This window comes from Oncorhynchus kisutch, linkage group LG28 (genome assembly GCF_002021735.2).
Source record: "Oncorhynchus kisutch isolate 150728-3 linkage group LG28, Okis_V2, whole genome shotgun sequence".
Classification (NCBI taxonomy): domain Eukaryota; kingdom Metazoa; phylum Chordata; class Actinopteri; order Salmoniformes; family Salmonidae; genus Oncorhynchus; species Oncorhynchus kisutch.
This window is the reverse complement of record NC_034201.2, coordinates 6,079,358-6,103,367: the sequence shown is the minus strand read 5'-3', so window position 1 is coordinate 6,103,367 and position 24,010 is coordinate 6,079,358. Positions and strand designations below refer to the sequence as shown.

The following is a 24,010-nucleotide window of genomic DNA, read 5'->3' as shown; positions in this document are numbered from 1 at the left end:
TTGGAGGGGTCAAACGATTTTATTGTTCCACTGTGGTTGCGCCACACAGGCCTGACATCACACACATAGATCAACACACACCTTGTGTGGGACAACACACAATCGATACACACAGACACAGAGATCATCACTCTCGCTCTCCGAATTAACATAGTAAAAAAGTTTTCAAAAAAACAAAAACAAAGTGCAACCAATCAAAAATGAGATTGAGAAAAATTACAGACAGCTTAACCACAGCTAACAAGTATTATTTGGCCCCCGACCGTGTGGCTTGCCAGTGTTCGGTCCACTGGGACACAGAGCAGAGGCGTTTTGGCACTGTCATTGGTCAATCTCAGGTAGATAGCGCAAGGTGCTTTTTTCGGTCCAGGTGGCAGTCGGGGGAGATGTGACAGTATACAAGCTGACGGTGCTACTCCCGGTGAGGAGCGCCGTAGACGAAGGAGGAAGCCCCTCCCCTCACTCATCCGGCTTCACCCGTCCAGCCATACTGTACTCTTATCCATCTCCTTGGTCATGACAGGCGGGTATGATCAATGTGGCTCTGTCATTTGTCAGCACACGGAACAGCTCTCAACCACGAAAGCGTCATTTTAAGTTGACATTTGTCGTGATTTGTTGTAATCTCAAGAACAGGTTTAAGACCTTGATAACATTGACAACATTGCACAAAGCTTTGTGACCGTACTGTGCGCCAAATGTAACAATAAAAGTGGTATTTGTACATAACAAGATTTTAAAAATAAAATGTAAAAAAGTATATCGACAGGTGAAGAATACATGGTGTGATACGGTCAATAATACATTGAATATTAAAAGAGGCATAAGTAGGAAACAAAGGAAGACGCTGTTCTACAATCAACGCTTTTGGTTCACCTTTCCCCACAGAGAGAATTTACAGTACTGTACAATTTAAAATACTAAATAAAACGAACTATTAAAACATGGCACAGGTAAAAATGGCAACAGCTCTATTCTCATTGCTTCAATGGAATCAAAAGGTTTGGCTGTGTTCCTGAGAGCCTTGGGGCCTGCCTCCTTGCGTCCTTGTCCCCAGTTGCTGAGACACTCAGGCTGGGTGCCCAGCAGTGTTCAGTGGGGCCTGGGTGGGGTGTGGTGGGGGACAGCGGGTGGCCCTGTGGATTACCTGAGTGAGGGGCTGGCAACCAGGTGCAGGTGGTTGGGTTTGGTGGGGATGGGGGGTTTGCTGCCGCGGGGAGGAGGGATCTGTGCAGGGGGCGTGGGGCTCTTCACGCTGAAGTTCTTCATCAGCTGAGCCACCCGACCACTCCGTGAACAGGTGTCTCCGCCCCCCTCTGACACCACATCCTCAGACATGGCCCTGCGATAGGCTGCCATCACGCGGATATCTGGGAGAGAGACAGAGGCAGACATTAGATGAATGGTTAGAGGTGCCTTGCATCAGCGAACGGAGCTGAAGCTCACATTGGTTACGATGTCTTGGTCGGTTGTCGCGCGTCCCCGTAACTGGGAATGCTAATAATAAATAAGAAAAAAAGAGGTCTGTGAGCCTACCGGCATCACGGAACATTCTCCCTGATCCCATCTCCTCTCCTATTTCTGCGTTTCCCCCCCCCCCTTTCTCCTGCTCGCCCTAGCCTTCTTCCTCTACCCTCCAGGACTCTTCCGTCCTGGGCTGTAGTAGGCCAGACTGGAGGTCATCTTCATATGAAGAGGAGCAGGGACACAGCTGGGTGTAGTTGGTGTGTGTGTGTGTGTGTGTGTGTGTGTGAGACAGAGAGGCACGACGTTTGGGAGGGGGTATAATTGAGGGACGGGAGCGGAGGAGGGCCACGGGGACAGGGGAGGCGGAGAGCAGACAGACGCTGTTCAGACACCAAAAGGCTTGAGGAGCCGAGTATTTTTAAGCGCCGTCCCCGGGGGGGGGGACACAGATGTGTGAGCACACACGCACACTTAAAAAACACACATAACCTTGGATCTTAACTTTTTATCATCTTAAAGTGGGATTAAAATTGATTTAAATGGTCATTTTCTCTCAACGACCTACACAAAATACTCTGTAATAAGAAAGTGGAAGAATTTTTTGATTCATGATTTATTAAACACTAATATAGTTTGATTAGATAAGTACCCCGAGTCAATACATGTCGGAAACACCTTTGGCAGCGATTACAGCTGTGAGTCTTCTTGGGTTAGTTTAAGAGCTTTGCACGCCAAGTTCTTTCAAGGTGTTGAGGATCATGGCGAGACAGCAATTTTCAAATCCTGCCATAGATTTCCAAGGACAATTAAGTCAAAACGGTCACTTGGCCACTCAGGAACTTTCACTATCTTAAATGGTAAGCAAATTGGCCTTGTGTTGTAGGCTATTGTCCTGCTGAAAGGTGAATTAAATCTCCCAGTGTCTGATGGAAAGCAGACTGAACCAGGTTTTCCGCTAGGATTATGCCTGTGCTTAGCTCCAACCCGTTTCTTTTTTATCCTGAAATACTCCCGTCTTTGCCGCTGTCAAGCATACTTATAACATGATGCAGCCACCACCATGCTTGAAAATAAGGAGGCATTCATTCAGTCATGTGTGGATTTGGATTTGCCCCAAACATAAGGCTTTGCACTTAGGCCAAAAAGTGTATTCTATTGTCTTTCTTTTTTACTGAATGTTTGGAATATTTTTATTCTGTATATTTTTTATTATTCTTTTCACTCTGTCATTTAGGTAATTATTGTGGGTCACTACAATGTTGATGCATCTTCAGTTCTTTCATTGAATTCTGTAGCTGTTTAAAAAAAAAATCACTAATGGCCTCATGGTGACATCCTTGAGCAGTTTCCTTCCTGTCCTGCAGCTCAGTTCAGAAGGACAACTTTATCTTTGTTGTGTCTGGGTGGTTTAACACAGTCGTGGCAAAAAGTTGAGAATGACACAAATATAAATTTTCACAAAGTCTGCTGCATCAGTTTGTATGATGGCAATTTGCATGTACTCCAGAATATTATGAAGAGTGATCAGATGAATTGCAATTAATTGCAAAGTCCCTCTTTGCCATGCAAATGAACTGAATCCCCCTCAAAACATTTCCACTGCATTTCAGCCCTGCCACAAAAGGACCAGCTGACATGTCAGTGATTCTCTCGTTAACACAGGTGTGAGTGTTGACGAGGACAAGGCTGGAGATCACTCTGTCATGCTGATCGAGTTCAAATAACAGACTGGAAGCATCAAAAAGGAGGAGGGTGGTGCTTGGAATCATTGTTCTTCCTCTGTCAACCATGGTTACCTGCAAGGTGAAACATGCCGTCATCATTGCTTTGCACAAAAAGGGCTTCACAGGCAAGGATATTGCTGCCAGTAAGATTGCACCTAAATCAACCATTTATCGGATCATCAAGAACTTCAAGGAGAGTGGTTTAACTGTTGTGAAGAAGGCTTCAGGGCGCCCAAGAAAGTCCAGCAAGCGCCAGAGCCGTCTCCTAAAGTTGATTCAGCTGCGGGAACGGGGCACCACCAGTACAGAGCTTGCTCAGAAATGTCAGCAGGCAGGTGTGAGTGCATCGGCACGCACAGTGAGGTGAAGACTTTTGGAGGATGGCCTGGTGTCAAGAAGGGCAGCAAAGAAGCCACTTCTCTCCAGGATAAACATCAGGGACAGACTGATATTCTGCAAAAGGTACAGACAGGGATTGGACTGCTGAGGACTGGGGTAAAGTCATTTTCTCTGATGAATCCCCTTTCCGATTGTTTGGGGCATCCGGAAAAAAGTTTGTCCGGAGAAGACAATGGGAGAGCTACCATCCGTCCTGTGTCATGCCAACAGTAAAGCATCCTGAGGCCATTCATGTGTGGGGTTGTTTCTCATTCAAGGGAGTGGGCTCACTCACAATTTTGCCTAAGAACACAGCCATGAATAAAGAATGGTACCAACACATCCTCCGAGAGCAACTTCTCCCAACCATCCAGGAACAGTTTGGTGACAAACAATGCCTTTTCCAGCATGATGGAGCGCCTTGCCATAAGGCAAAAGTGATAACTAAGTGGCTCGGGGAACAAAACATTGATATTTTGGGTCCATGACCAGGAAACTCCCCAGGCCTTAATCCAATTGAGAACTTGTGGTCAAATCCTCAAGAGGCGGGTGGACAAACAAAACCCCACAAATTCTGACAAACTCCAAGCATTGATTATGCAAGAATGAGCTGCCATCAGTCAGGATGTGGCCCAGAAATTAAATGACAGCATGTCAGGGCGGATTGCAATGGTCTTGAAAAAGAAGGGTCAACACTGCAAATATTGACTCTTTGCATCAACTTCATGTAATTGTCAATAAAAGCTTATGAAATGCTTGTAATTATACTTCAGTATTCCATAGTAACATCTGACAAAAATATCTAAAGACACTGAAGCAGCAAACTTTGTGGAAATTAATATTTGTGTCATTCTCAAAACCTTTGGCCACAACTGTACATCATCCACAGCATCGTTATTAACCATGCTAAAAGACATATACAAAATCTGATTTGCTATTGCTACCAATAACAGCCCTTCTTTTACGAGGCTTTTAAAAAGCCCCCTGGTCCTTGTAGCTAAATCTGTGCTTAAACTGCAATACTTGACTGAGGGACCTTACATATGTTGTATGCATGGGGGGGGCAGAGGAAGAGGTAGTCAAAGAAATTATGTCAACCCCTATTATTATTTCACACAGAGGGAATTCATGTAACTTATGTGATTTTGAAGTCAACTCCTGAACGGATTTAGGCCTAAACAAAAAGGGGTAAATACTTACTGTATGCAATGACTATATTTCACTTATTTCATTTTTTGATTCATTTGGAAAACGTGTATAATTCTTCCCATTATGGAGTATTTTGTGTAGATCAGTGATAAAAATGTAAATGAAATCCATTTCAATCCCACTTTGTAACGCAGCAAAATGTGAGAAACAAAATCAAAGGGGAGTGAACACTTCTGATACCAACTATACACACACACACACACACCCTCCTGCCCACCGACTCAGTCACGCATGCACCCATCTCTGACTAACCGCATCACATTCGATTCAGACACTGAGGTCCTGTGTTTAGTGTAGAGGGTGTGTGTGTGCAGCCCAGGAGAGGCAGTCAGTTCTATGGTCAAAGAAGCTTTAAAGCAAACACTTGATAGCGGTGAGGCATGAAAGAGACAGGCCCAAACTATCTTTAAAGGTTTTACTTTTCTTTTGTTGTTTTTCTCCCTCTCTCCCTCCCCCCTTTCCCTGTAGCTCTGCCCCCCTGCCTCAACCATCCTCTCCCTTTTTCCCCTCCCACCACCTTCCTCTCCCCCCTCCCTTCCTCTGCCCCCTGACCCGCGGTTCCTGTGTTAATGTCCTCTCGCCGCACTGCGTGGGCCTGCCTCTGATTGTCTCGCTGTGTTGTGTGGTCACCACGGAAACCCTGGATAGGATCCAGCAATCGAGGTTGGACACGCATGCAGGCACGCATACACACAAGCACAGAGTCACAAGCACGCGTGGTCGGAGGCTTTTTGGTGCTTGGGTTTCGGTGTTGGTTCTGATAGGAATGCTAAACACAAGGAGTATGTGTGTGCCTGCACTTGCATGCGTTTGAGAACGCTAGCGTGCAACGTATTCCTAACCATTACACGTGGGCACGGTGAGGGAATAGTAAGAAGAATTATGCTTTTTCTTAAATGTATATATTTTTTTTTATCCCTCTGAGGAAGATGATACCTCTAGAAACTAGACGCCAACCTAACCTGTCTTAGCAAAGAACGGCCCAAACCCACGCAGAACGTTCCACCAGAAACCAAAAAGCCAAACATCAAGCCGATAGACTCTCAGCTCTGTCAACACAAATGGAGCGGGGGAGAAAAAAAGCAGTCTGCTCCGCGGGTTACCTAACTGTGCAGCCGTTTGTAGGAAACCTTGGCAACACCTGATCACAGTTACATGAATTTCCTTCTGCTCCAAGTCACTGGTCAATATGATACAGTGGCTGTCTGTCTGTGTCTTCAGACGGACCTTTGAGGTGGCTCCCGCTCTTCACACCTCGGCCCAGTCCCAGTCCCAGCCCCAGTCCCAGCCCCAGTCCCAGTCCCATACATGCAGTGGGGGAGAGTGTCACCCACCAGCACCAAAATAAAAGCAAGTCTAGCTCTTTAAATTACCCCCTCCTCTCTGGCACAGAGAGGGGGGGGGCAGAAGTGGGGCAGAGGGCAGAATTCCGGAGCGGCACGTCTGTGCAGTGAGCCAGGCCGCGGGAGGGTCAGGGTTGGGAGGGGGAGGAGGAGGGGGCGGGGGGCAGGCACGGCGCTGTGTGGAGGCTGGGGGCCCTGTCACTTATCAGCTCCGGCCGAGCGTCGCCCCGGGCCAGAGTCGGGAAGCAGCGCTGGAATGTGTGTCCTTCTCTCTGAAGGTGAGGAGAGGAAAGGCAAGCCGAGGGAGAGAGCGAGGCACACACACACTCAGCGAGCCAGCAGCTGCAGGAGACTGATACACTCGCATGCACACATACTCACACGCACACTATCACCTACTCTCTACCCCAACCCCACCACCCTTGGGGTGCACACACACACACACACACCAACATGCATTAACATGCATGGACATAGGTCAATATACACATTAACACACTCATATCTTATATACTCACACAAACACATTAAACCCCCAAATAAAACCTGTAGTATAAAACATGAACAAACTCCCTCAAACTGTGTGTAAACACCGCTAGACTTTCTCATACATAAAATATGGGTACCTACAAGAACAACACGTACACACTCAAGCATGGCGGTCTCTTAACACTGTTTTGGTTACTACATGATTCCATGTGAGTTATTTCATAGTTTCGATGTCTTCATTATTATTCTACAATGTAGAAAAGAGTAAAAATCAATAAAAACCCTTGAATGAGTAGGTGTGTCCAAACTATATCTATATATCTATTTATATATATATATCTATATATATATCTATATCTATATATCTATATATATAGTTTGGACACACCTACTCATTCAAGGGTTTTTATTGATTTTTACTCTTTTCTACATTGTAGAATAATAGTGAAGACACACACATATATATATATATATATACACACACACACACACACACACAACTGTTCAAAAGTTTGGGGTCACTTAGAAATGTCCTTGTTTTTGAAAGAAAAGCACATTCTTTGTCCATTAAAATAACATCAAATTGATCAGAAAGTCAGAGTGAGAGGCACCGGGGCCTCCCACTCCTCTTTCTATTCTGGTTAGAGCCAATTTGAGCTGTTCTGTCAAGGGAGTAGTACATAGCGTTGTACGAGATCTTCAGTTTCTTGGCAATTTCTCGCATGGAATAGCCTTCATTTCTCAGAACAAGAATAGACTGACGAGTTTCAGAAGAAAGCTCTTTGTTCCTATCCATTTTGAGCCTGTAATCAAACCCACAAATGCTGATGCTCCAGATACTCAACTAGTCTAAAGGCCAGTTTTATTGATTCTTTAAAATCAGCTCAACAGTTGTCAACTGTGCTAACATAAAAGGGTTTTCTAATGATCAATTAGCATTTTAAAATGATAGACTTCGATTATTTAACACAACGTGCCATTGGAACACAGGAATGATGGTTGCTGATAATGGGCCTCTGTACGCCTATGTAGATATTCCATTTAAAAAACAATATATATATATATATAAATAAATAAATAAATAAAAAAATTTAAATATCAGACATTTCCAGCTACAATAGTCATTTACAACATCAACAATGTCTACACTGTATTTCTGATAAATTTGATGTTATTTTATTGGACAACAAATGTGCTTTTCTTTCAAAAACAAGGACATTTCTAAGTGACCCCAAACTTTTGAACGGTAGTGTGTGTATGTATATATATATATATATATATTATACCCACACACACACTAAAAAGATGGCGCCGATAGAGATGGCAGCTTTGCTTCTAGTCCTTAGGAAACTGTGCAGTATTTTGTTTTTTAAAGTATTATTTCTTACATTGTTAGCCCAGAAAACCTTAAGTGTTATTACATACAGCCGGGAAGAACTATTGGATATCAGAGAGACGTCAACTTACCAGCACAACCAGCACTACGACCAGGAATACGACTTTCCCAAAGCGGATCCTTTGTCTGCACCTCCCAGGGCATTTGAACTGATTCCAGAGGCCGACCCAAAACAACACCATTGGAGGAGAGGGTGCTGGAGCGGTCTTCTGATGCATGCACAACACCCGCCGCTTCAGAGTATATTACCTCGCTAATGTCCAGTCCCTAGTTAACAAAGTCAACGAAATTAGGGTAAGATTTGCTTTCCAAAGAGATATCCGGGATTGTAGCATACTCTGTTTCACAGAAACATAGCTAGCTGGACACATCCCGTCGGAGTCCGTACAGCCAAACGGGATTCAGTACATCGCACTGACAGGAACAAACATCTCTTTGGTAAGAAGAAGGGCGGGGGTGTACGTTTCAAGATTAACGACTCATTGTGTAATTGTAACAACATACAAGAACTCGAATCCTTTTGTTCACCTGACCTAGAATTCCTCACAATCAAATGCCGACAATATTATCTCCCAGGAGAACTCTCCTTGGTTATCGTCGTACCCGTGTATATCCCCCCTCAAGTGGATACCAAGACGGCCATCAAGGACCTTCACTGGACTTTACATAAACTGGAAACCATATATCCTGAGGCTGCATTTATTGTAGCTGGGGATTGTAACAAAGCTAATCTGAGAACAAGGCTAGCTAAATATCGATTACAGTACACGAGCGAGTAACATGCTCGACCATTGCTACTCTAACTTCCGGAATGCATACAGGGCCCTCCCCCGCCCTCCTTTTGGCAAATCTGACCATGGCTACATTTTGTTGCTCCCCTCCAATAGGAAGGAACTAAAACAGCAAGCGCCCGTTCTTAGGTCTATCTAACTCTGGTCTGACCAATTGGATTCCACGCTTCAAGATTGCTTCGATCAAGTGGTCTGAGATAGCTTCAGACAATAACATTGACGTATACGCTGACTCGGTGAGCGAGTTTATAAGGAAGTGTATAAGGAGATGTTGTACCAACTGTGACTATTAAAACCTTCCCTAACGGCCTCCCGGGTGGCGCAGTGGTTGAGGGGTGCTGTACTGCAGCGCCAGCTGTGCCATCAGAGACTCTGGGTTCGCGCCCAGGCTCTGTCGTAACCGGCCGCGACCGGGAGGTCCGTGGGGCGACGCACAATTGCCCTAGCGTCGTCCGGGTTAGGGAGGGCTTGGCCGGTAGGGATATACTTGTCTCATCGTGCACCAGCGACTCCTGTGGTTGGCCGGGCGCAGTGCGCGCTAACCAAGGTTGCCAGGTGCACGGTGTTTCCTCCGACACATTGGTGCGGCTGGCTTCCGGGTTGGATGCGCGCTGTGTTAAGAAGCAGTGCAGCTTGGTTGGGTTGTGTATCGGAGGACACATGACTTTCAACCTTCGTCTCTCCCGAGCCCGTACGGGAGTTGTAGCGATGAGACAAGATAGTATCTACTAAAAACAATTGGATACCACGAAATTGGGGAGAAAAAGGGGTAAAAAAAAAAAAACTTCCCTAACCAGAAACCATGGATTGATGGCAGCATTCAAGCAAAACTGAAAGCATGTACCATCGCATTTAATCACGGCAAGGCGACTGGAAACACGGCCCGAATACAAACAGTGTAGTTATTTTGTCCGTTAGGCAATCAAACAAGCAAAGTGTCAGTAGAGAGACCAAGTAGTCGCAATTCAACGGCTCAAACATGAGACGTATGTGGCAGGATCTACAGACATAAAGAAAACCAGCCCCGTCACGGACATTGACATCTTGCTCCCAGACAAATTAAAACAACTTCTTTGCACGCTTTGAGGACAATACAGTGCCACCAACACAGTCCGCTACCAAAGACTGTGGGCTCTCCTTCTCCGTGGCCGACGTGAGTAAAACATTTAAATGTGTTAACCCTCGCAAGGCTACCGGCCCAGACGGCATCCCTAGCTGTGTCGGACATAATCGATCCCTATCCCAGTCTGCTGTCCCCACATGCTTCAAGATGGCCACCATTGTTCCTGTTCCCAAGAAAGCTAAGGTAACTGAACTAAATGACTATACTAATGACTCACCCTGTAGCACTCACTTCTGTCATCACGAAGTGCTTTGAGAGACGAGTCAAGGATAATATCACCTCCACCCTACCTGACACCCTAGACCCACTACAATTTGCTTACAGCCCCAATAGGTCCACAGACGACGCAATCACCATCACACTGCACACTGCCCTATAATTTCAGCATTCAACATCATTGTACCCTCCAAACTCATCATTAAGCGTGAGACCCCGCCCCACATGGGTGTGTTCTCAGCCCTCTCCTGTACTTCCTGTTCACCCACGATTGCGTGGCCATGCACGCCTCCAACTCAATCATCAAGTTTGCAGATGACACTACAGTGGTAGGCTTGATTACCAACAACGACGAGAGCCTACAGGGAATAGGTGAGGGCCCTCGGAGTGTGGTGTCAGGAAAATAACCTCACTCAATGTCAGCAAAACAAAAGAGATGATCGGGCGCACCCCCCTATCCACATCGACGGGATCCAGTGGAGAAGGTGGAAAGTTATGTTCCTCAGTGTATATCACCGACAAACTGAAGTGGTCCACGCGCACAGACAGTGTGGTGAAAAAGGCACAACAGTGCCTCTTCAACCAAAAATGTGGCTCGTCACTGAAAACCCTCTAACTTTTACAGGTGCACAATTGAGAGCATCCTGTTGGGCTGTATCACTGTCTGGTACGGCAACTGCACCGTCCTCTCCAAAGGGTGGTGGGTTCTGCACAACGCATCACCGGGGGCAAACTACTTGCCCTCCAGGACACCTACAACACTCAATGTCACAGGAAGGCAAAAAAGATCATCAAGGACAACAACCACCCGAGCCACTGCCTGTTCACCCCGCTATCATCCAGAAGGCGAGGTCAGTACAACAGGTGCATCAAAGCTGGGACAGAGAGATAGAAGCGGTTTTTCAATCTCAAGGCCATCAGATTGTTACACAGCCATCACTAGCACAGAGAGGCGGCTGCCTACCTACAGACTTGATATCATTGGCCACTTTAATAAATGGGACACTAGTCACTTTAATAATGTTTACATATCTCACATGTATAAACTGGATACTGCATTTCGTTACACTCCCAATAACATCTGCTATCCATGTGACCAATAAAATGTGATTTGAACCACACAGACAGAGATAGATAGATCGGACATGTATACAAAAAATATGTATAGATTTTTTTTTAACATCTGAAAATAAGTAACCCATTCAAATGACATACGACTTCGCCATCTTCACTTGAAATGTCTCAATATTGTGAGGAAACATGCAACCCATGAATATGTTCTGGTTGAATTACAGGTTCCACAGCCAGGACAAAGAAACACAGTTCTTCACCTCATTGTAAGGTTAGCACACATCCAGCAGGGGGAGACGGTAGACGGCAGACAGTTTTGTTCCGGCTGACTCTGTTAGAGGACTGGCTGCAGTGTGATCGGTGGTCCACTGGGTGGTGCTGGTCTAGCTCCCTCTCAGTCTGTGTCTGGTTTGTGAACTGGGTCACTTGTCTGTCGAGCTGGGATGTGGGCCGCTGATCAAAACCAACAGCCTATCCTGATCACCCAGAGGAACGCTGTCCAAACATTGCTAATTAGACTGATAGTAAACTCACTCCTAATATTACACAGTAGGGGAAAGCTAGACAAGCTAAGATACTGAGGAATTCTATGGAATAGGGGAGACCAAAAAAAATGTAAAATACAAATTGCAACAAGACACAGAGACGCTGCCATAAAGCAATCAACTACAAGGGCAAAGCCAATAACTCACTATATGTGAAGCTCAGCGATACAAGAGACATCCATCATCATACACTGATAAAAGTCATGTTCGTTAAGAGGGACTGTGGAAAACGTTAGACAAACAGACATAGTAAGAGATCACCCCGAGAGCGAGTAGCCAATAGAGAGGCAGAGGAGATGTGGGACCATGACACTGCTACCCCCCCCCCCCCCCCCTCCAAGAGGGAGGCACTGGCCTGCTTTTAGTCTGCCAGTTCATACAGATTCCAGTGGGCCGAGGCAGCATTTGGCTAGGACGTTGGTCAAATAAATCCCCATCGCTAACTGCACTAGGAAAGCCTAACCAACACTATAGGGGCCTACTGCAGAACCATGGTGTAACTGTCCATTATGAACACACACCAGGTAAAAGGGATTCGATGTCAGATAATCTTTGTCACATACACATAGACAAATCTCTTCCCTGCCACGTGGGTGCTGTGGGGGGTCCTGGTGTCTACATGCTCCCAGGCCCGAATCTGTTACTCCCACCATTCACAACAATCTCAATACATTCAACTTTGACCCTAGCTCAGTGTTGGAATGTTGTATCTGTGCGATTGGTGCTGTATAAAATGTTCTTCTTCTTCTGTGTTTGAAAAATGTATAAAGCTAATATTGGTGATTTTACCGCCACCTGCACTGCTGGAGTCCTGAACCAAAATATTGTGTGTTATTCATTTATTGTGGCCACTATAATATAGCTTAAAGCCATTTACAAACCGTATAACCCAATTTGAAGAAGACAATGCTCTGGTCAATGGCTGATCGCTCTCAACCCATAGAAATCCCCACCCATTTGACTACTTTAAAATGGTAGAATCCCTTAATGGCAATGTCCATGCTACAACAGGTCATTTCCAAGCAGAGATCTCTATACATCTCTATGGAGGGGACCCAATCTCTCATGCTGCTCTTCTCTCTTACCTCGGCTGCTGGGTGTCTCCTGGGGGTGGGGCTCAGCCGGCTCCTCTGGGTGGAGTCTGGTTGTGACGGACAGCGGGACGACGGTCGTCTTCTCCGGACCGTGTGGTTTGGTGGTGCTCTTCTCTAGAGCGTCTCTTATGGCCGTGCTGCTAGCCACAGGGGATGGAGCGATGGTCCTGTGGAAAGGGGACGGTGAATAGATGCTAGGGACAGGAGACGGAGTGGAGCTTGGGACAGGGGACGGTGAGACACTGGGGATAGGGGATGGAGTGGAGCTGGGGAAAGGGGACGGTGTCACACTGGGAACAGGGGACGTTTTGACAGAGCTAGGGACAGGAGAGGGCGTGATGGTCTTCTCTGAAGCGCGCGCTTTGGCAGCGCTCTTCTCTAGAGCGTCTCGGATGGCATTGCTGCGGGGGACAGGAGACGGTGTGACAATGCCGGGGACCGGAGACACTGTTACGGTGCTGGGGAGAGGGGACGGTGTGATGGTAGGGACGGGGGATGGTGTGGAGCTGAGGACAGGGGATGGTGTGATGGTGAAGTTCTTGGGGACAGGGGACAGCGCGGTATCTAGCCTAGGGTTGGCAGTGCCAGCTCTTGAGTGAGGTCTGCAGGAAGAGAGGACTGGTTTCTCCTCTGGAGCATCGACCTCTAAATCCTGCTTCAACTCAGCTTGCTGGGGAAACAGGAAAGAACAGTCAGTGTCCGATTCATTCATACCATTTTATTTGCATATTCGTCAACCGTTCTACCTGGATCCAATGCCTTCAGGTTACTGAGAGGTTTGATGGCATGCTTCCATACACAGTAAGTATCCCCCAAAATAAAATGAAACATGGGGTGCAGACACCATGAGCTAAGCAGGCCTGGGCAACGCCAGTCCTCGAGGTCCTGATTGGTGTCACAGTTTTGCCCCAGTCCCAGCTAACACACCTGACTCCAATAATCAACGAATCATGATCCTCAGTTAAAAATGCAATTAGTTTAAAATCAGGTGTGCTTGCTAGGGATTGGGGTGAAAGTGTGACACCAAAATCAGTCCCACCGAGGACTGGAATTGCCCAGGCCTGAGCTAAGGGCAGGTTTAAGGCGACCTCGGCATCCATCGTTAAGACCCCTCACTGTAGCATCAGCAGTACCAACTCACCCCCCCCCCCCCACAAACAACTATCAGCTCCAAATACCGTTGCCGGAGATCATAGCCATTTTGATGTTAGTACAGTTCCAATTAACAACCGGAATTCTACATAACAACAAAAATCTATGTTTTAACAAACCGTTTCAGAATCTCTGTGCATTAGGACTTTGACATGGGTTGGCAGACACGTGCAGCGGTGTGTTTGGGAGGAGTCTTGTGTAAGGATGCATGAACGGAGTGATAGAGTTTTCTCCTGCAGTTCGGCTTGGCTGCGTGCAGTAGGAGACGAGATGGAAGGAGATCTCCCCTGCGCAAACCTCAGGAGACAATCCCACAATCCCATCCATCTGTGACTGAAACCCTCCCCTGTCTCTGGCGTTTTAATACCCTGATCAACCATCTGCTCCAGAGGAGACCAGAAACCAAGCTCCAGCGATTCCGCTCCTCGTACACGCACACATTTATTTTACCTTTATTTAACTAGGCAAGTCATTTAAGAACAAATTCTGATTTACAACGACGGCCGACACCGGCCAAACCCGGACGGCGCTGGGTCAATTGTGCGCCGCCCTATGGGACTCCCAATCACGGCCGGTTGTGATACAGCCTGCATGCGCACACACACACACACAAACAAAAAGAACACAAAACCCCAACCCAGTCCCATTGCAGCATGTGGTAGAGAGCAATGACATACATCCTGGAGGGCTGCTACAGTTCAGCTGCTCCCCCAGAGAGACGTATGAGGGGTGAGGCGGCCAGGCCAGGAGCAGCTGGAACAGAGAGAGCAGGGAGAAAGAGGATCTGGAGAGAGGCTGAGAGTGAAGGGACAGCTGGCCTAACCTCCACACCCTGGAACGAGGGAAAGAGTGAGTGAGTGAGTGAGTGAGTGAAGGGGCGTGGGTGTCCAGAAGAGTCAGACGTGTTCAAGCCATATTTGGAAGGGTGGATTAGTGGAATGCAAACCACACTTAGCCAGGATATTTGAGCAAGTGTTTTGAAATTCGAACCATCCATGTCTGTGTCATGGCTATTCGTGCTGAAACCTGCCACTACTAGCACCGCTGAGACAATGACACGTGTTGCCTTCTCAGCCCCATACCCAGCCAGGAATACTAGGAGATTAAGTCCGTGCTTTCCCGTCTTTGTTTACATGACACTGATGATATCATCATCGTCGCTGTTCAGGGAAGTGACGATCAAATGGCTCGCCCTCCACAACCCAGGGAATAACCCAACCTCTTTACTCTACAACCGTGCACAGCGTTATACATACCTAAACTCTGTGTTAAATGGAACGTAGCATTGAAAAAATGACTACCAACAGAACAGGTGTATTAATAGTAGTCGTTTGATTCAGTATTAATACGGCATCAAACTACTGAATCAAACTACTATTAACACACTGGTTTATCTTTAACATCGCTGCATACCTACCTTTGTCAAAGCATAAACAAAATGTCCTCAATGTGCATAACGGACAAACTCAGATTTACAGAAGCCAAACTCACAAACGTGTTTATGTGATGCTTACTTTGTCCAGTGCTGCAGGTGGCTGCTGCTCACCCACTGACACCTGTGGGTTGAACACACAAACACAGGCCTTACTACTGGGCAACTCATAGCTTCTGAGCTGACGGACAAAGCAGTGATATGTGCAGTACATAACCATACCTGTAGAGGGGGCAATGTTCTCACTTCCTCAGTGTTCTCCTGTTGGAAAAGCAGGAAACAGGTCAGTTGGTATGACCGATTTAAAACGCACTTGACTTTCTCCGACGGGAACGTGCTATGGACGTGCAACAGATGTATATAGTGTAAGCACACTACATTTAGATTCATTTCCTTGTGCTTATTCGGGACCATTCTTGAAACATTTCCGACGTTCTGTTAGCGGTACCAGCCCATGGGTGCCTGGGATGGGCACTGGTATGCTCTACAGGCAAGATGGAGTGTCCACCCGGGCCTGCGCTCGCTATGTGCAAACGGGTTGCCATGACAACGCTGAAAATCTTCTCCCTCTTTTTAAGATGGCGTGAAAACGGAGGTAACCTGCCCTACCACTCACACACACAATATATACTTGTGATACAGGCACGCTTCTCAATTTCATGGTTCGGTTCAAATATCTAGGGTTTACTATAACACATAATAACCCCCCCCCCCCCAATCACTCCCCCTCCTACACAATTAAAATACCTAATTTACATATAGATTTACACAAACACACAGGGGTGGCACATGCACACACTAGGGACAGCACAGGAGGTTGGTGGCACCTTAATTGGGGAGGATGGGCTCGTGGTAATGGCTGGAGCGCAATATTATTAAATACATGAAACACATGGTTTTCATGGTTTCCAGGTGTGTGATGCCATTCCATTTGCCCCGTTCCGGCCGTTATTATGAGCCATCCTCCCCTCACCAGCCTCCACTAACTCCCAGCCAGCGGGAAACACAAATGCAATAGGGAGGAGAGGGATGACAGGAACTGTACAAAACAAAGTGGAAGACAAGATGTCAGGAGGGAAGAGAGGGATGGATAGGATGTGGTTGAGCTGGAAAGAGAAGAGCAAGGGAGAGAGGTGTTTTGCAGAGTGTTGGAGGTAACAATGGGGAGTAGAAGAGGGAGGGATGGAGTAAGGGAACAGTCAGGAGAGGGAGAGATAGAAGGGGTGATTTATTTGGCTGCTGAGCAATGACTCTCCCTCGTCTCACTGGCCCTCAGCTGTGTCTGAGATTAATGACAGCAACAGGATGGTCTCTCTCACACACGCGCACACACACACACACACTCACCTTTAAATTGAGCTGTATCCCTGGCTGTGTTTTGGGAAGCAGGCTCTCTCTCCCAGTTCTGACAGATTCTGAGACTGGTCTGTTTACCAGGTTGCTCTTGGGGGGGGTTGTCTGGTGGCTACAGACGGACCAGACAGGATAATCAAAACAGGGATGATAGAAAACGGAAAACCCCAAAAACCAACCTCCTACTCCACAGAACTGCAGGTAAAAAATGTTTTTAACACTGCTGGTATTGCTGACGTGTCCGTACCGTGTGCTATTGTGCAGGCTTGGTGGTGATTTCCTCTCCACGGGCCCAGAACAGATGAGTTTAGAGGTCTTCAGCTCGTCCACCTCTCCAATCACCATGACCGCCACATCACCGTCCCTGCCCAGCAACCAGCTCACATTCTTACGGTTGGCTACAGGGGACACGAAACACACTGAGGATGAGGAAAACCAAGATTTGTCATATTTATGTTTCTGTGGTAAATAGACATTGATGGGTTCCATATATGGACAGCAGTAGAGCAGATGGTGGGGGGAAAACAGAGAAAAGCCACCAACTCATTGAATACTACGACGTGGTTACATTGGGTTAAGGCTGAGAAATGTTCCTTCGTGGAAAGAAAGCAGCACACACAAAACACACACGATCAGTAGAGGCAGCTATCCAGCCTACGTGCCTTGTAAGTATCCTTTGCTATTCTGATGTTGTTTTCTGTATGTATTGTGATTGCTACAAAACGCGAAAAAAAAAAACTTGAATGTCCTCAATGAGGCTTTCGTAATCGTGAGGGTTAAGGTTGAAAAGAAGGGGAGGCACCCCTCCAGAGCAGATTACCAGTGAACTGGTTCTGCCAGCCTGTCCTGTGGCAAATGCAGGGAATTCCACTGGGGCAAACCACGATGACATGCCCTGAACTCAGCCCAGGCAAGTCAAAACATACTTGCTAGGCAAACAGACAATTCTCTCAAAACGCAAGACACTAACTACAGACAACAAAACACTTGTCAAATTGTGCTCTGGACTCGTGGAACCCAATACTCCTTCACGCCTTGACTCACATCACACCCTCTCTGTTCTGAGACCCTCATAAACCCGGGGCCTAAGTCATGTTCCTTGTACAGTGGCATTTCTGATTTAGCACGTACTATATCCCTGAGATCTGCATATCTGTGGTGCGTTCAGGGATCACCGTGGGCCCAGTTACTGTGGCAATAAGACGGCCCGCCCTGCACTGCAGTCTATCATCTGCCACTAGCAAACGTCACCAGTCTGCCACGTTCTGTACTCAAAGCTCAGACACAAACCAAAAACGGACCTAACCACACACAGGACCACATACGATGTACGGAAAAACAGTCATAACAGCACGAGTCATGTAGCCTACATGCTACACATTATACAGATGTACACATACACACTACATACACATATATATATATATATATATATATATGTATATTAATGTAGTTAATGTGTTGTTGAATGTTTGTGTAACTATATATATATATATATATATATATAGATAGTTACACAAACATTCAACAACACATTAACTACAGTATATTACACACCAGCCATATGTTGTCTTTTTGTTCTCCACAATGCTTGTCCTGCATGCTTCCTGCTGTGTTCGCAGCTAATATTTGGAAGGAAGGGGCCAGTGGGCCTGGAGTTACTTCCTGCTTTGCACAGACACCTGGGTCCTGTGCTTGTAACAGACCACCATTTCCTCTGCTTCACACTAGAAACACAAAACTAGGTCTGCTACAGTCTCCAAATACTTTGTGTTGCAACGTGAACTGTGACTACGAGATGATGAAAGGATCTCTAACTCTATAGTCCAGTGTATCAGTGTGTGTGTGTGTAACACGCAGCGTGTATCGGGGAATGTGTGTGTGTGTGTATGTGTGTGTGTAACACCGCAGCGTGTATCGGGGAGTGTGTGTGTGTAACACCACAGTGTGTATCAGTGTGTGTGTGTGTAACACGCAGCGTGTATCGGGGAGTGTGTGTGTGTGTAACACCGCAGCGTGTATCGGGGAGTGTGTGTGTGTGTGTGTAACACCGCAGCGTGCATCGGGGAGTGTGTGTGTGTGTGTGTAACACCGCAGCCTGTATCGGGGAGTGTGTGTGTAAAACACTGCAGCGTGTATTTGGGAGATCGGGGATTGTATCGGGGAGTGTGTGTGTGTGGGTGTGTGTGTATGTAGCACCGCAGCGTGTATCGGGGAGTGTGTGTGTAACACCGCAGTGTGTATGTGTGTGTGTGTGTGTGTAACACTGCAGTGTGTATGTGTGTGTGTGTGTGTGTGTAACACCGCAGTGTGTATCGGGGAGAGTGTGTGTGTAGCACCGCAGCGTGTATCGGGAGGTGTGTGTGTAACACCGCAGCGTGTATGTGTGTGTGTGTGCGCATGTGTGTGTAACACCGCAGCGTGTATGTGTGCGTGTGTGTGTGTAACACCGCAGTGTGTATCGGGGAGTGTGTGTGTGTGTGTCACACCGCAGTGTGTATCGGGGAGTGTGTGTGTGTGTGTGTCACACCGCAGTGTGTATCGGGGAGTGTGTGTGTGTGTGTGTCACACCGCAGTGTGTATCGGGGAGAGTGTGTGTGTGTGTAGCACCGCAGCGTGTATCGGGAGGTGTGTGTGTAACACCGCAGCGTGTATCAGTGTGTGTGAAACACCGCAGTGTGTATCGGGGAGAGTGTGTGTGTGTGTAGCACCGCAGCGTGTATCGGGAGGTGTGTGTGTAACACCGCAGCGTGTATCAGTGTGTGTGTGTGTGTGTAACACCGCAGCGTGTATCAGTGTGTGTGCGTGTGTGTGTGTAACACCGCAGCGTGTATGTGTGTGTGTGTGTAACACCGCAGTGTGTATGTGTGTGTGTGTGTAACACCGCAGTGTGTATGTGTGTGTGTGTGTGTGTGTAACACCGCAGTGTGTATGTGTGTGTGTGTGTGTGTGTAACACCACAGTGTGTATGTGTGTGTGTGTGTGTGTGTAACACCGCAGCGTGTATGTGTGTGTGTGTAACACCGCAGCGTGGATCGGGGAGAGTGTGTGTGTGTGTAGCACCGCAGCGTGTATCGGGAGTGTGTGTGTGTGTGTGTGTGTGTGTGTAACACCGCAATGTGTATCGGGGAGCGTGTGTGTGTGTGTGTGTGTGTGTGTGTAGCACCGCAGCGTGTATCAGTGTGTGTGTGTGTAACACCGCAGTGTGTATGTGTGTGTGTGTGTGTGTAACACCGCAGCGTGTATCAGTGTGTGTGTGTGTAACACCGCAGCGTGTATCAGTGTGTGTGTGTGTAACACCGCAGCGTGTATGTGTGCGTGTGTGTAACACCGCAGCGTGTATGTGTGTGTGTGTAACACCGCAGCGTGTATCAGTGTGTGTGTGTAACACCGCAGCGTGTGTGTGTAACACCGCAGCGTGTATGTGTGTGTGTAACACCGCAGCGTGAATGTGTATGTGTGTGTGTGTGTGTGTGTGTAACACTGCAGCGTGTATGTGTGTGTGTGTAACACCGCAGCGTGTATGTGTGTGTGTGTGTGTGTGTGAGAAACACCGCAGCGTGTATCGGGGAGTGTGTGTGTGTGTGTAACACCGCAGCGTGTATCGGGGAGTGTGTGTGTGTGTGTGTGTGTGTAACACCGCAGCGTGTATCGGGGAGTGTGTGTGTGTGTGTGTGTGTGTAACACCGCAGCGTGTATCGGGGAGTGTGTGTGTGTGTGTAACACTGCAGCGTGTATCGGGAGTGTGTGTGTGTGTGTGTGTGTGTGTGTAACACCGCAGCGTGTATCGGGGAGTGTGTGTGTGTGTGTAACACCGCAGCGTGTATCGGGGAGTGTGTGTGTGTGTGTAACACTGCAGCATGTATCGGGGAGTGTGTGTGTGTGTGTGTAACACTGCAGCGTGTATCGGGAGTGTGTGTGTGTGTGTGTAACACCACAGCGTGTATCGGGGAGTGTGTGTGTGTGTGTGTAACACCGCAGCGTGTATCGATGAGTGTGTGTGTGTAACACCGCAGCGTGTATCAGGGAGTGTGTGTGTGTGTGTGTAACACCGCAGCGTGTATCGGGGAGTGTGTGTGTGTGTGTGTAACACCGCAGCGTGTATCGGGGAGTGTGTGTGTGTGTGTAACACCGCAGCGTGTATCGGGGAGTGTGTGTGTGTGTAACACCGCAGTGTGTATCGGGGAGTGTGTGTGTGTGTGTGTAACACCGCAGCGTGTATCGGGGAGTGTGTGTGTGTAACACCGCAGCGTGTATCGGGGAGTGTGTGTGTGTGTAACACCACAGCGTGTATCGGGGAGTGTGTGTGTGTGTGTGTGTAACACCGCAGCGTGTATCGATGAGTGTGTGTGTGTGTGTAACACCGCAGCGTGTATCAGGGAGTGTGTGTGTGTGTGTGTAACACCGCAGCGTGTATCGGGGAGTGTGTGTGTGTGTGTAACACCGCAGCGTGTATCGGGGAGTGTGTGTGTGTAACACCGCAGCGTGTATCGGGGAGTGTGTGTGTGTGTAACACCGCAGTGTGTATCGGGGAGTGTGTGTGTGTAACACCGCAGCGTGTATCGGGGAGTGTGTGTGTGTGTAACACTGCAGCGTGTATCGGGGAGTGTGTGTGTGTCACACAACAGCGTGTATCGGGGAGTGTGTGTGTGTGTCACACCGCAGCGTGTATCGGGGAGTGTGTGTCACACCGCAGCGTGTATCGGGGAGTGTGTGTGTGTGTGTGTGTCACACCGCAGCGTGTATCGGGGAGTGTGTGTGTGTAACACCGCAGCGTGTATCGATGAGTGTGTGTGTGTGTAACACCGCAGCGTGTATCAGGGAGTGTGTGTGTGTGTGTGTAACACCGCAGTGTGTATCGGGGAGTGTGTGTGTGTGTAACACCGCAGCGTGTATCGGGGAGTGTGTGTGTAACACCGCAGCGTGTATCGGGGAGTGTGTGTGTGTGTGTGTGTAACACCGCAGCGTGTATCGGGGAGTGTGTGTGTGTGTGTAACACCGCAGCGTGTATCGGGGAGTGTGTGTGTGTAACACCGCAGCGTGTATCGATGAGTGTGTGTGTGTGTAACACCGCAGCGTGTATCAGGGAGTGTGTGTGTGTGTAACACCGCAGTGTGTATCGGGGAGTGTGTGTGTGTGTGTGTGTGTAACACCGCAGCGTGTATCGGGGAGTGTGTGTGTGTGTAACACCGCAGCGTGTATCGGGGAGTGTGTGTTGTGTGTGTAACACCGCAGCGTGTATCGGGGAGTGTGTGTGTGTGTGTGTAACACCGCAGCGTGTATCGGGGAGTGTGTGTGTGTGTGTGTAACACCGCAACGTGTATCGGGGAGTGTGTGTGTGTGTGTAACACCGCAGCGTGTATCGGGGAGTGTGTGTGTGTGTGTGTGTAACACCGCAGCGTGTATCGGGGAGTGTGTGTGTGTGTGTGTAACACCGCAGTGTGTATCGGGGAGTGTGTGTGTGTGTGTGTGTGTGTGTGTGTGTGTAACACCGCAGTGCGTATCGGGGATTGTGTAACACTGCAGTGTGCATCGGGAGGGGGGGGGGGGGGGGGGTCATTGACTTGTAGGAACAGCTGCCCTGGTCGTTAGCAGATAGGCCTCTCTATGTTCTCCAGCCCTCCCCGTCTGACATTCAGTCGGTTGATAATCAGTACATTGTGGTCAACTGCAGCCAAGAAAAGAGTTCCAGAATCAATGCACAACCTGACATGTGCTACAGTGACCTACAGCCAGCCATCACAGAGACTCGTTTTCATGCACTGTTACAAATCGCTCTCGACCAAACTTCCCAAGTAGAAGCTCTGGGGTTGTTGTCTTGTGATCTCAGATTCTCTCGGTGGAATGCCAAGGGAAAGTACATTGTGAACCAAGTCATTACGACACAGATTTCTCATACAGGGACTGGCTAACTACAGAAATAAAATGCAGACGGGCAAGATTCTGCAGTACACCAAACCAGTTTCAGGATTGAATTAGGGGCCTGCCTCTTTCTATTTGTAGCTATGCATGTAATGAGCCATCTGCACAATACAAGAAAACGTGATACCCTCTCTAACATACACATATACTCTGTGAAACTGCCACTATTTCTGTCTATCGCGTGTTCCTATTTTAATCTGTTATCTGTTTTTCCAACACACGCACACACATTCCAGACATCAGCCTGCCTCTCCCTCGCACACACTAGTGCTTCACTGGGAACAAGATGATCTATAATCAGGGCATTGTACACACACACACACACACACACACACACACACACACACACACACACACACACACGAGGAAAAGCAGCCAGACCTATTCTGCTTGAGTGCATCAGATTCAGCATTACGCCTGTTTCAACTGTTTGTTGCGTGTGTGTCTAGTGGGTGGACAGCTTACGCTCAGATGGGCTGTGTTCACTGATAATGCCCCTTTAAAAAAACGATTGATTAGTGAACCAACAATTCAATCAATTAAGGGTGAGTCAGCTATAAGTATGTCACTTCCTCAAATGAGATCGCACCGTCACATCCTGATCTGGCAGTAGGCCTACTCTTTCAGACATAGTTGCTATTGGAAGTGACTGGAAAGGTCGGATGGGTACCTTCATTTGTGAAAAATGTATTGAACTTGATGCAGCTAAAAAAAAGGATGACTACTCTTCATGAAGAAATTAAACAGTTGACCAGGCGCCTTGACCTGAATAAGGATTCTATGAGAGTACTGGCATCTTTAAATGCTTCCTATCAAAACATCCAACAGGATCCTAATGGGACCTTCCCGAACTATGATACATTTCTGCCACTGCACCCCTCTACTAGCTAGAACCAGGAAATGGCTGCTCATCGTTCGACTCCAGGTGAGCGTAAATGGATGTGTGTCAGAACCAGAAAGAAGGAGAGGAATCGTTTTTGGGGTGCCTGCCTTTTGACCCCCACCTCTGGACTTAAGACTCTCAAATCGCTTTGAGCCCCCATACCAGCTGTCTTCTGCCGGGGGCTTGGGGGGGGGGGGGGGGTTCCCTCCATGGCTGTGGATGTCCCTCCAGCTACTTCTCCCTGTCCTAGTCAATCAACCGCCTGGGCTGTTGTGGCCTGCACGCAGCCGCCGTCTCAGCAGCCCTCTTCTCAGGGGAGTCCTGTGGCTCTGGCCTCGCAATCTGCCTCGAGACGTGGCAGAGGCCGCATCATTCCGGCTACTGTGATAGGGAGTTCAATGGTGATGCATATATCTGTACCT

General features: G+C 47.8%; 1 protein-coding gene across 6 annotated transcripts in view; it reads right to left on the bottom strand.

Moving 5' to 3' along the window:
* Window positions 1-24,010, bottom strand: part of LOC109872979 (putative uncharacterized protein DDB_G0290521) — a 32,532-nt gene continuing 8,522 nt past the window's right edge. For all 6 annotated transcript variants that reach the window (XM_031807889.1, XM_031807883.1, XM_031807884.1 and 3 more), the window contains 6 exons: window positions 17,031-17,181; window positions 16,778-16,895; window positions 15,653-15,691; window positions 15,513-15,554; window positions 12,838-13,516; window positions 1-1,370 (listed from right to left, as the gene is read on the bottom strand). In XM_031807889.1, coding sequence (XP_031663749.1) covers window positions 1,144-1,370; window positions 12,838-13,516; window positions 15,513-15,554; window positions 15,653-15,691; window positions 16,778-16,895; window positions 17,031-17,181 — 1,256 coding nt within the window. In that variant the 3' untranslated portion in view covers window positions 1-1,143. The remainder of the gene's footprint in view (window positions 1,371-12,837; window positions 13,517-15,512; window positions 15,555-15,652; window positions 15,692-16,777; window positions 16,896-17,030; window positions 17,182-24,010) is intronic.